Source organism: Bombina bombina, chromosome 4, assembly GCF_027579735.1.
Source record: "Bombina bombina isolate aBomBom1 chromosome 4, aBomBom1.pri, whole genome shotgun sequence".
NCBI lineage: Eukaryota > Metazoa > Chordata > Amphibia > Anura > Bombinatoridae > Bombina > Bombina bombina.
Genome location: NC_069502.1, coordinates 399,362,486 through 399,375,533, shown reverse-complemented (window position 1 = coordinate 399,375,533; position 13,048 = coordinate 399,362,486). Strand labels below are relative to the sequence as shown.

Here is a 13,048-nt window from a genome sequence, read left to right as displayed (position 1 = left end):
AAATGCTTATGATAAAATTCTTAAACAAAAGTAAAATCAAAAGCAAACATCATAGTCCTCTATAAACAAATGAGAGCAGCGAGCAAAAGAGGGAGAGACTTAATATAACAAAGATGACGCAAATGCAGAGGAAAAAAAAATAAAATTAAATGATGCAACTCGTGTTAGTCAAATGTTAAGAGTAAAAAACATTGTCTCTAATGAGAATTTGTTAAATAGAAGACTAGAATAAATGGGAGCTAGATTTAAAGAAAGGGGTTATCCTGATAATCTAATTGAAGAAATAAATAAAGTTAAACTTATTCCTAGATCTGATTTATTGAAACCCAAGAGTACCAATGTGGTTCCCCAAAAGAAAGGGAAAGATGATAGACTGTTTGTAACAGAATATAACGCTCAAAGTACTGAAATACAACATTATTATTAGGAAACATTGTGGAATATTGTCTGAATGTAACCCGAATATACAAGTTTTTTAAAAATACCCTATGCCGGCCTATAAAAGAGGTCCTAATGTACAAACCAAGTTAGTCAAAGCGGATATTGGGACCAATATTGAAAAAGGAGACAGATATATTGGTTCTAAAAATTTGGGATGTTTCCCTTGCTTGGGCTGTTCATGCTGCACCAATATAACCAAAGGTTCTGCCTTTTTTCAGCCCCACACCAGTAAGAAATATAATATAAAAGGGTTCTACACCTGTTTGAACACCTATGTTATTTATATAGTTAAATGCCCATGTGGGGGGTTATATCGGGGAATCGACCATATGTGCTAAGGATCGTATTATTGAGCATAAAAGTAACATCCGCACTGGTAACCTTAAAGCCCCATTAGCTAGTCATTTTTTAAAACACGGTCACTTGATAAGTCAACTTAAGTTTCAAATAATAGATCAGATAATGCAACCACGTAGAGGAGGGGATAGGGAGTTGTTGTTAAAGCAAAATAAATCATATTGGATATATGAGCTGGGTATGCTAGAACCAAAGGGTTTAAACAAGGAGTGGGATTTGTCAGTTTTTCTATAGGTAGAAAACTATTGATTAATGGGTAGTAATATATTGTAGGAATTGTTAGATTCTTGCTACTTTCTGTCTATATTCAATATTGTAATAATGAATGTGTGTATTGTTCTGTGTATACATATGTACTTAACTGTATCAGCATTGAATGATCATAGAATGGTATTAAGTATCAGTTAAGAAATGAAAAAGTTAACATGATTGTCAGCGCCACCTTGTGGCACTATAGTATATAAGTGTGTGGTTAGTGTTTGTTAGGCATAGCATGAATAAGGGATAGTGTCCCAAAACGTCGCCTGTTTTTTTTGTCTCTTTAAATAAATAAGGTTTTGCTGTCACTTGTGTTTTGCAAGAAATTACGCGACTCGCGTCACGACAGACGCAACTTTGTGCCAAAAATAACGCAATAAAAAGTTGCATTTTTCTTAATCGCGAGCCTAGTTAGCCCACGAAAAATTTGAAAAAACAGACTCCAAGTTACAACTAAGCTGAACCCCAGGTAGAAAAAAATACCCCAATTTTCCCATAAACATAATTTCCATCCTGAAACCAAAAGACTGCAAAGGAAAATTTTATAATATAAAGTACCAAACATAGCTGAGAGTGTCTTAAAAAATTATATATACTTACCAGAAGACACCCATCCACATATAGCAGACAGCCAAACCAGTACTGAAACATATCAGCAGAGGTAATGTAGAGGGAGTATAAGGTCGATCTTGTAAAGGGAGGCAAGCAGATGAATCCCTGCGACCGATTTACAGAGAGCCTTAGAATATATTTCCCATAGGCGAAAACATGGTATCATCAGGCAATACTCCCTTCACATCCCTCAGACTAACACTGTACTTTGAGAGGAATTGGGCTTCAAAATGCTTAGAAGCGCCTTTCACAGAAGAAATCAAGCACATCTTGCTTCACCACTTTAAATAGAGGCAAAGTTTGTAAAACCAAGGTATGAGTGAGGTGGGAGGTGTATTTATAGGCATTTTGAGGTTTGGGACCCTTTGCCCCCTCCTGGTAGGAATGCATACCCCCCATATGTCACTAGCTCATGAACTCTTGCCACTTACATGAAAGAAAAACTTAAGTGCTCAGTTTTAAATCTAAAGGATGGTTCCTCTGCAGCAGGAGGCTTAGACGCTAAAGACTCTGACCCAGAAAGTTTCCCCTCTGAAGTTACAGAGGTTAACTCATCATTGGATAACTGGGACATAATAGCTAAATCCATTAAATATTTAGATGACTCTGGGTCAGGAGAGCTATGTTTAACCTTTCTCTTGCGTTTGTTAGAGCGAGGTAATGAACTGAGGGCTGCAGACACCGCGGTTTGTAACTGCGCAGCAATGTCTGCAGGAAGAAGGCCCCTCCGGATGGAGGATTAGATGTGCTACGGGGAACTGCATGTGGAGTGGATAATGTAGCAAGGGTAGTAATCTCACGGGACGCCGAGGTAGACGGCTCAGAGGAACTAAGAGCCTTAGCAGGCCTGTCTCCCTTCTTAGACTTTATAACTGTGTTAAGGCATGTGGAACATAATTGAGTGGGCGTGAAAACCACTGCCTCCTCACAATATAAACAGGTATGATTTAGTACAGAAGGAGTACCTTCTAACATGTCAGAGTCCTCCATAGCATAGGTTATACCCACAGGAGGACACAAATAAAAATGTTTTTTATTAAAGAAAACTGCACCTTTATACTCCCAATGGCTGGGGCACTCACCACCTTTATACTCCCAATGGCTGGGGCATTCACCACCTCCTAGACCCAGACAGTTAACAGAGGAAATGCTCTCCTCAAGTTCAAGTCTCAGCCGGAATAGAGGAAATGAACATAGACCACACCCGGTCACATGGAGTGAAAGACAGTACTTCTCTTGTGAATACAGGTACAGCAACTAATAGGAGCTGTGCAACACTTTCAAAAACGAAAGTGAAACTTAAAAGTGAAACCTGTTTTTTTTTCAGCCAAAAACAACAAAGTTTATCAGTCCAGGAAAAAAATCACACAAAGCAGCAGTGATAAATAATTAATACACTGAATAATTAACCGCAACTGTTCAATAAACCCCCGCTTTAGAGATATTAACCTGATCCTATCAAATTATAAGGGAGCCACACTGTGACCCTGTTATAGTGTTTAATGTGTAGAAATTTAAATGATCAAACCTCCAGGATCCATGCTGTGGAACAGAACACAGCCTCTCAAGTGTGACAATTCTTCTAGCAGCGCTCCTGCATGGACTTGTAGTGAGAAAAAGCAGCAGAGAAACTCGTCAACACTGATTGCTTAGGAGCGGTTAGAAGTAGTCTGGATGGTTTTAGCAGAAAAACAATTCCCTGCATCTCCAGACTCTAACTTTCATCAATACTCTCACTAAGAGGTTGACATGACTACTTACAACTCCAGTCCTATCTCGAAGGGCAGATACCCTTTTTCAGGACTCTCCAAATCTTCTGACACTTCTCTGCCACCTCCTAACGTGACGAAAGTCAAAGAATGACTGGAGTAATGAAGAAGTGGGAGGGATATTTAAGCCTTTGGCTGGGGTGTCTTTGCCTCCTCCTAGTGGCCAGGTGTTGTATTTCACAACAGTAAGGAATGAAACCGTGGACTCTCCCTATTTTAGGAAGGAAATTATATGCTCAATCTAAATCACTGAAGTGTAATGTTGGCATTACTGTTCCTTTAATATTATAAATAGCTAAAGACAGGGCTCCTAATATTATTTTACTTGTCTCCTTAAGTTTCTGGATAATTTGCATATCTCTATAAATAAATCCTCCCATGACATTTAATACTAAGCCCTAAACTGCTGTTTTTAACAACTTTATAATGGAATTGTATACACATTTGCTTGATCTGTACAAGTTTTGTATATTTTATTGTGGTTTTCAATAAATATTAAAAAAAAAAAAAATGTCCAAGATGATATAAAATAAATCATTAACATCGTTGCTAGTTGCTCGGTTTTGCATAAAAGTTGTCAAACCCTGGTCTACAGTGTGTGCATGTCTGTCTGTGTGTCTACTTATTAGGAGAGACAATATTGCTTCTTATTAATTGTGTAGCACATTTAAATAAAACAGATCACTTTTTCCAACAAATATTTGTTATGGATCAATGGTTTCTGGGTAACAATCCCATGTGCCAATGCAATGCTACTTCAAATAGTCTGATTAAAAACAGATTTTAGAAGCACAAAGGTAACAAGAAAATGTTACATGAAAACCAGGACAAAAATACTAGGAAAAATTAGTTACAGTTCCTAAACGTTTGCTGCTAGCAACAAAATTTTATAATGTATTTATTTTATTCTACAGCTTTCAAAATTCCTCCCAAACATCACAGTATTCTGATTGGATACTAAGTTTTTTTTAGCAATTGGTCAACCCTTGTATTATTGGTACAGTCAATGTTTCTTACCAAATGATTCCACCGTAAAACAAGGAAAAGATAAAATAAAATGCGATAGAACCCCATGTAACAAAGTGATTAAATCCAAGTCCAGAAATGATCTCAAGGGCCATCTGAAAAAAAACAAAAGATAACACCAGTAAAAAAAACTGTATCATGTTTAAAATACAGTGTTAGCCCGTCTTTTGGCACACGCTGAGTTGACTGAAATGGATAAGAGAGTGAGGTGAAAGGATTGTGAAGGTGTGCTTTGTGTGTCATATGCACAATACCCGAGAAATAATGAACAGTTTGAAATAGGTTTTACATTTAAAACACTACATAACAAAAGGTTACCTGGATTAAAAAAAAACAAAACAAAAAACAACCAAACAAAAAAACTCACCTTCATAGTAACGGTAATAACCATAACAGTGAAGACCAACGTGCCAAATGTCCAGTTCCCAAACATCTAGGTAGAAAATGACAAATGATAGCACAAAAAGCAACACAGTAATTAAGGAAATTATGTTATTTCTCTCATTGCACCTTTAAAGAAAACTTGCAAAATTTAATCTATTTATATTCAGATTACACATATTTATATAATATCAAGTTATGATGAAGTATCAATAAAGTAAAACTATTAGAAGCCCCATTACAGAATATTACTGTTTCATTGTCATGGAGACAATATTTCACCAACTATTTTGTCAAGCTACATAGTTCTTTTTGTAACTTTATGTGAAGAATTACATACAAATGATATTTTCAGGGACATATCAAACAGAAATAACTATTGCACAATACAGTAAAGGGGAACTAGAAATGCATCATTGTATTCATTAAAAGGGTTTAAAAAAATAAAGGGCAAAGCAAATATTGAGCAGTATTCTGGTTAAGAGAAATATCTACTTGAACTAAAGCAACCTATATACAAAGCAAGGGAAGATGGGTTCAAATTGCAGGTTGTGATATACTGTTAAAGATGAAAATGATCAAAGGCAAGATTTACCAAACAAAAAAACAAACAAAAAACTAGTGATATGTATTAAACCAGAAGCTCAGATTATTTCATCCTGATCTGTAGGCTCCACAAGTGACAAATGTATTATGGTAGCACAAGTTGTAATCAAGATGCACTAAGGACATTAGATGAACAAGGCAATTTTGCTTTACGAGGACTATTTAGAATTTTGATGAAAATAAATATCACAACACACAAGTTTGACATAGAGGCAGACTCCATTGTGTATACGTAGTAAAGGAAACACAGAAGCAGAATAGATAATAATAAAACTAAATAGCAGTAGAAAAACCAGCAAGGTTTCATTATGACAGCTTTGTTAATCACATTGACTTCAGTAATAACATCCAAATAATGTTTGTAAAAGCTTGATACTAACAAAAACAACTAAATAAAGAAAAACAAATTATACATACATTTCTTAATACTCAAAATGACAATCTATGGCTATTTCCTGTTGGATCACTGCAGATGGTGTACCCCCCACCAAAAAAAACAAAATTTATGCTTACCTGATGAATTTCTTTATGGACATGGAGAGTCCACAACGTTATTACAATTACTAGTGGGATATTCACTCCTGGTCAGCAGGAGGCGGCAAAGAGCACCCCAGCAGAGCTGTTAAGTGTCACTTCCCTTACCCAGAACCCCCAGTCATTCAGCTGAAGGGAAATTGAAAAAGAAGATAAAACAAATTTATGGGTGGGGTCGTGGACTCTCCGTGTCCGGAAAGAAAGACATTTATCAGGTAAGCATAAATTTTGTTTTCTTTCCTATGACATGGAGAGTCCACGACGTCATTCCAATTACAAGTGGGAACCAATACCCAAGGAAGAGGACACAGAATTAACAGGGAAGGAGAACAAGACAGGCAGACCTAAACAGAGGGCACCACCACTTGAAGAACCTTTCTCCCAAAAGAAGCCTCAGCCGAGGCAAAAGTATAAAATTTATAGAATTTGGAAAAAGTATGCAGAGAGGACCATGTTGCTGCCTTGCAAATCTGTTCCACAGAAGCTTCATTTTTCCAAGAAGAAGAGATAGCCCTAGTGGAATGAGCCATAATTCTCCCAGGAGGCTGCTGAACAGCAGTCTCATAAGCAAAACTAATCATACTTCTCAACCAGAAGGAAAAAGAAGTAGAAGTGGCCTTCTGACCATTACGCTTTCCTGAGAAACAAACAAACAGGGCATGAGACTAACGAAAATCCTTAGTAGCCTGTAGGTAAAATTTTAGAGCACTATTTAAAAAAAAAAAAACTATTAACTTACATCTATGTTAAGATATAGGTTAAAAGAACTCTGTGGCGCCACTAGGTGGCTTGATATATGCAGGTATCAACTGAGAATAAACTATAAATTCCAAGTTATCAATTAAACTCTCTAATCTAAATAAGCCAATTGGAGCTCACATACATTGTAAATATCTTCTAGAGAAATGTAATATGATACATTACTCTATAAAGTTGAAACAAATTTAAGTATGTAATCTTAGTACGCACGGTATTATATTCGTATAGAGGACTATGTGGGACTAAAACAAATCTTAGCATACAAGGTGAGTAATTAATTAGAGATCACCTTTGAGTTAGAGCTGCTACTATGTAGCTGCAGGAAATAAATAGCTTATCTCTAATTAAATCAGATGTAAGTAAATACCTATGTTTAGATGAGATAGCTCTAGGCGTATATAGATGTAAGCAATACTATCCTTTTCAAACAAAGATTCAATATTTGCAAAAGAGAATTAACTTATGTATATAACTTTAATCTATGTGATATAAACATATCTTAGTATCTGTGTAGTATCAAACATTCAAACCCCTTAATTATAAAATGAACTTCTTTATAATTTCACAGTATTAAAATCGGTATATAACTGAGTACACTGATAAAATAAATATTACAATACATGAATACAAAGTAAAAAAACATAAAAATAATGTTACATAAAAACCGCAGTTGCGGATCCAATTTCCCCCTAACAGCAAGGGGATTGCTTTCTAAAAGAAAATAAAAAGTCAAAGTTTTTGTTGCAAATTCAAATAGAGGGCTCCTAATCCCAGCGTTTCTATAAAACAAAGAAGACAAGGGATCCTTGTCAGATGTATGGCAAAGTATTTAAATATAAGGTGCCTTTAGCTACTTACTCCATAACTTTAGTGAATGCGGATGTATATTGTGGATATAAAATTTTTCCATGGTAGGTACTTTCGGTAAACACGCTTTCTTTTTCAAAAGCTAGATTCTTTGTTTCTGTGCCGCATCCAAGTTATGCAAAAGATGTTCCTTATGAGAAGAAGGATTAGGACAAAAAGAAGGAACAACAATCTCCTGATTAATGTTTCGATCCGAAACCACCTTAGGGAGAAACCCCAATTTAGTACGAAGGACCGCCTTATCCGCAAGAAAAATAAGGTAAGGGAAATCACACTGCAGAGCCGAGAGTTCAGAAACTCTGCGAGCAGAGGAAATAGCAATAAGAAACAAAACTTTCCAAGATAACAATTTAATATCTATAGAACGCATTAGCTCAAACGGAGCCTGTTGCAAAACCAAGTACAAGGTTCAAGCTCCAAGGAGGAGCAACAGGTTTAAACACAGGCCTGATTCTGAAGATTGAACATCTGGCACATCCGCCAGACGTTTGTGTAAAAGAATAGACAGATTGATTCTTCAGAGAACTGACAGACAAACCCTTCGCCAGACCTTTCTGGAGAAAAGACAAAATTCTAGAAATCCTGACCCTACTTCCAAGAGAAGCCCTTCGATTCACACCAATATAGGTATTTGCGCCATACCTTATGGTAAGTTTTACGAGTAGCCGGTTTGCGAGCCTGAAGCATGGTATCTTAGCCAAAACTAAGCGTTCAATTGCAAACAAGAATTTGAGGAGAGGTTAAGAAAACCTGATCCTCAAAAAAAGACTACAAAAACAGCACAAGGGTTAAGTGTTAAAGTACAAGAGATGCATTTATGCATTAAAGTCATATATGTTGATGGGAACTTAACGGACTAGTTAACACTATATGGAAGGGGGGGGGGGGAGTGCAAATTAAAACATAACTTTTATTATACACAAATGTAAAATAAAACAGGAAACACTTTATTAAAAACACATTTCTCTTTAGATACAGTGGGGCAAAAAAGTATTTAGTCAGTCACCAATTGTGCAAGTTCTCCCACTTAAGAAGATGAGAGAGGCCTGTAATTTTCATCATAGGTATACCTCAACTATGAAAGACAAAATGTGGAAACAAATCCAGACAATCACATTGTCTGATTTGGAAAGAATTTATTTGCATATTATGGTGGAAAATAAGTATTTGGTCACCTACAAACAAGCAAGATTTCTGGCTCTCACAGACCTGTATCTTCTTCTTTAAGAGGATCCTCTGTCCTCCACTCAGTACCTGTATTAATGGCACCTGTTTGAACTTGTTATCAGTATAAAAGACAAATGTCCACAACCTCAAACAGTCACACTCCAAACTCCACTATGGTGAAGACCAAAGAGCTGTCGAAGGACACCAAAAAACAAAATTGTAGACCTGCACCAGGCTGGGAAGACTGAATCTGCAATAGGCAAGCATCTTGGTGTGAAGAAATCAACTGTGGGAGCAATAATTAGAAAATGGAAGACATACAGGACCACTGATAATCTCCCTCGATCTGGGGCTCCACGCAAGATCTCACCCCGTGGGGTCAAAATGATCACAAGAATGGTGAGCAAACATCCCAGAACCATGCGGGGGGACCTAGTGAATGACCTGCAGAGAGCTGGGACCAACGTAACAAAGGCTACCATCAGTAACACACTACGCCGCCAGGGACTCAGATCCTGCAGTGCCAGACGTGTCCCCCTGCTTAAGTCAGTACATGTCCGGGCCTGTCTGAAGTATGCTAGAGAGCATTTGGATGATCCAGAAGCGGATTGGTAGAATGTCATATGGTCAGATGAAACCAAAGTAGAACTGTTTGGTAGAAACACAACTCGTCGTGTTGGAGGAGAGAGAATGCTGAGTTGCAACCAAAGGACACCATACCTACTGTGAAGCATGGGGGTGGCAGCATCATGCTTTGGGGCTGTTTCTCTGCAAAGGGAACAGGACGACTGATCCGTGTACATGAAAGAATGAATGGGGCCATGCAAACCTCCTTCCATCAGCAAGGGCATTGAAGATGAAACGTGGCTGGGTCTTTCAGCATGACAATGATCACAAACACACCGCCCGGGTAATGAAGGAGTGGCTTCGTAAGAAGCATTTCAAGGTCCTGGAGTGGCCTAGCCAGTCTCCAGATCTCAACCCCATAGAAAACCTTTGGAGGGAGTTGAAAGTCCGTGTTGCCCAGCGACAGCCCCAAAACATCACTGCTCTAGAGGAGATCTGCATGCAGGAATGGGCCAACATACCAGCAACAGTGTGTGATAACCTTGTGAAGACTTACAGAAAACGTTTGACCTCTGTCATTGTCAACAAAGGATATATAACAAAGTATTGAGATGAACTTTTGATATTGACCAAATACTTATTTTCCACCATCATTTGCAAACAATTTTTTTCCAAATCAGACAATGTAATTGTCTGGATTTGTTTCCACATTTTGTCTCTCATAGTTGAGGTATACCTATGATGAAAATTACAGGCCTCTCTCATCTTCTTAAGTGGGAGAACTTGCACAATTGGTGACTGACTAAATACTTTTTTGCCCCACTGTATATGCAAATTCATAACAAGTCTTAATCATGTGCATATTGTGCTTGGTCTAACCTGATAGACCTTACTTATTGCATGTTAATATTATACCATGTTAGTGTCAATGACCTGCTTGAATAGAATAAGTTGGACTGGTTGTGAGTAAAATAGTTCTCAGATGTCTTTGGATCAAACAGAGGCTGTTGTAGCCACATCCCAGAACGGTTAAATGAAAGCGGAACTGTTTATGAATAATAAGCTGGTCATTTGCTGAAATGTTTCAACTCTATAGATTCAATGTATCATGTGAAACCAAAGTAGCTATAGACATGAGATAATCGTAAGTATAATTACACTGATTCACACAGATCTATATAATGGAGTTGCTGCTATAATGCAGGAGCAGCTTAATGACTCAAATTGAATATACAATTTATTAGTAAGATCTATATGGCTATTAGATATCAGTAATGCTTCTAATACTCAGAGTATACTCTGATATGTGGGAAGGCTATGGGCCTTTTAAATCAGTTCAGGTGAGTAACGACCGAATTTTGCACGATTTAATACCTCGCACACAGTCAGCCTTAAACACATATGTTGGTAACCAAGAGGTTAATTCTATGTAATGATATGTTAGATAATAAGCATGTCATTACTTTATTAGAGTTTCTTTCATAAATATCCTGTATATTAGAAATTGCTGTGTAATTCACAAATAAACAGTGTGTGTTACTTGTTGCTAATATCCGCAACAGAGGTAGCAAGTTTTAAGGTCTTTTTCTAAATCGTAGCAGGTGTAGATTATCATATTACTACCAGCGTGCTGAGCCTGCTAAGTAACTATACCAGTATTGAGTAAAAAGCAAAACCAATTATATGCTGGCTATTTCTTCGCAGTGGTGCTTGAATTAACTATTAAATGTACTCAGTGAGCAAAAGATATAACGAAGCTTTATATATGTCCTGGTTGTTTCAGATCATATTGTACACGTATGAAATGCAACAGAGTTTATATATGTAATGTGATTACTGATTGGAATCTTTAGTTTCATTTACATTATAAAACGTTGCTATTCCCCATTAGATCACAAGATTAAAGCCTATAGCATTTTACTGTAATTGGCACTCTTTTTCAATTGTACAATAATCATAAATTTAGACGCCCCAGTACAGACAAGAGTTAGAACCAGTAGTTTCTACTTGTATTACTCTCATTAGAGCCAATATTTTAATACCAAGTCACCATTATATTTTTTAGGTAACAATATTAAAAACTATCCTTTAACAGGTTGTTGCGAGAGACAAAGTCTGTTATTGATCGAAAAATTCAAAGCACGCTATGCACTATGATAACTGAACAGCCACAACTGACTGCATCAGCTTTTTAATAATGAGCACGTAATATAATTATATCAAGAAATAGCCTAAGGGCCATCTAAAAACACAGGAGCTCACAGGGACTCCTCACTAGTTACCCTAACTACCCTGACATGTTTCGCCTTAACAGCTTTATCAAAGGGGGGATTTTCTTAACCTCTCCTCAAATTTCTTGTTTGCAATTGACATTTACTACAAAGCACATACTTAATCCACTACACTATTAGTGGATATTTTAGTAATAACAGAATTTATGTTTACCTGATAAATTACTTTCCCCAACGGTGTGTCCGGTCACCGGCGGTCATCCTTACTTGTGGGATATTCTCTTCCCCAACAGGAAATGGCAAAGAGCCCAGCAAAGCTGTGTCACTGATCCCTCCTAGTGCATCCGCCTTCCCCAGTCATTCGACCGACGGTAAAGGAGGAATATTTGCATAGGAGAAATCATATGATACCGTGTGACTGTAGTTAGAGAAAATAAATCATCAGACCTGATTAAAAAAACCAGGCGGGGGCCGTGGACCGGACACAACCGTTGGAGAAAGTAATTTATCAGGTAAACATAAATTCTGTTTTCTCCAACTTTGTGGTGTCCGGTCCACGGCGTCATCCTTACTTGTGGGAACCAATACCAAAGCTTTAGGACACGGATGATGGGAGGGAGCAAATCAGGTCACCTAGATGGAAGGCACCACGGCTTGCAAAACCTTTCTCCCAAAAATAGGCCTCAGAAGAAGCAAAAGTATCAAATTTGTAAAATTTGGTAAAAGTGTGCAGTGAAGACCAAGTCGCTGCCTTACATATCTGATCAACAGAAGCCTCGTTCTTGAAGGCCCATGTGGAAGCCACAGCCCTAGTGGAATGAGCTGTGATTCTTTCAGGAGGCTGCCGTCCGGCAGTCTCATAAGCCAATCTGATGATGCTTTTAAGCCAAAAAGAGAGAGAGGTAGAAGTTGCTTTTTGACCTCTCCTTTTACCAGAATAAACAACAAACAAGGAAGATGTTTGTCTGAAATCCTTTGTAGCCTCTAAATAGAACTTTAGAGCACGAACTACATCCAAATTGTGCAACAAACGTTCCTTCTTTGAAACTGGATTCGGACACAAAGAAGGCACAACTATCTCCTGGTTAATATTTTTGTTAGAAACAACTTTCGGAAGAAAACCAGGTTTAGTACGCAAAACCACCTTATCTGCATGGAACACCAGATAAGGAGGAGAACACTGCAGAGCAGATAACTCTGAAACTCTTCTAGCAGAAGAAATTGCAACCAAAAACAAAACTTTCCAAGATAATAACTTGATATCTACGGAATGTAAGGGTTCAAACGGAACCCCTTGAAGAACTGAAAGAACTAAATTGAGACTCCAAGGAGGAGTCAAAGGTTTGTAGACAGGCTTGATTCTAACCAGAGCCTGAACAAAAGCCTGAACATCTGGCACAGCCGCCAGCTTCTTGTGAAGTAAAACAGATAAAGCAGAAATCTGTCCCTTCAAAGAACTTGCAGATAATCCTT

The 13,048-nt window shown here is 37.6% G+C and overlaps 1 protein-coding gene across 1 annotated transcript in view; it reads right to left on the bottom strand.

Moving 5' to 3' along the window:
- Window positions 1-13,048, bottom strand: part of ATP11B (ATPase phospholipid transporting 11B (putative)) — a gene marked incomplete in the record, with an annotated part of 701,724 nt that overhangs the window by 59,221 nt on the left and 629,455 nt on the right. The window contains 2 exon segments of the mRNA XM_053710175.1: window positions 4,455-4,558; window positions 4,831-4,896. Of these exon segments, the coding sequence (XP_053566150.1) occupies window positions 4,455-4,558; window positions 4,831-4,896 (170 nt within the window).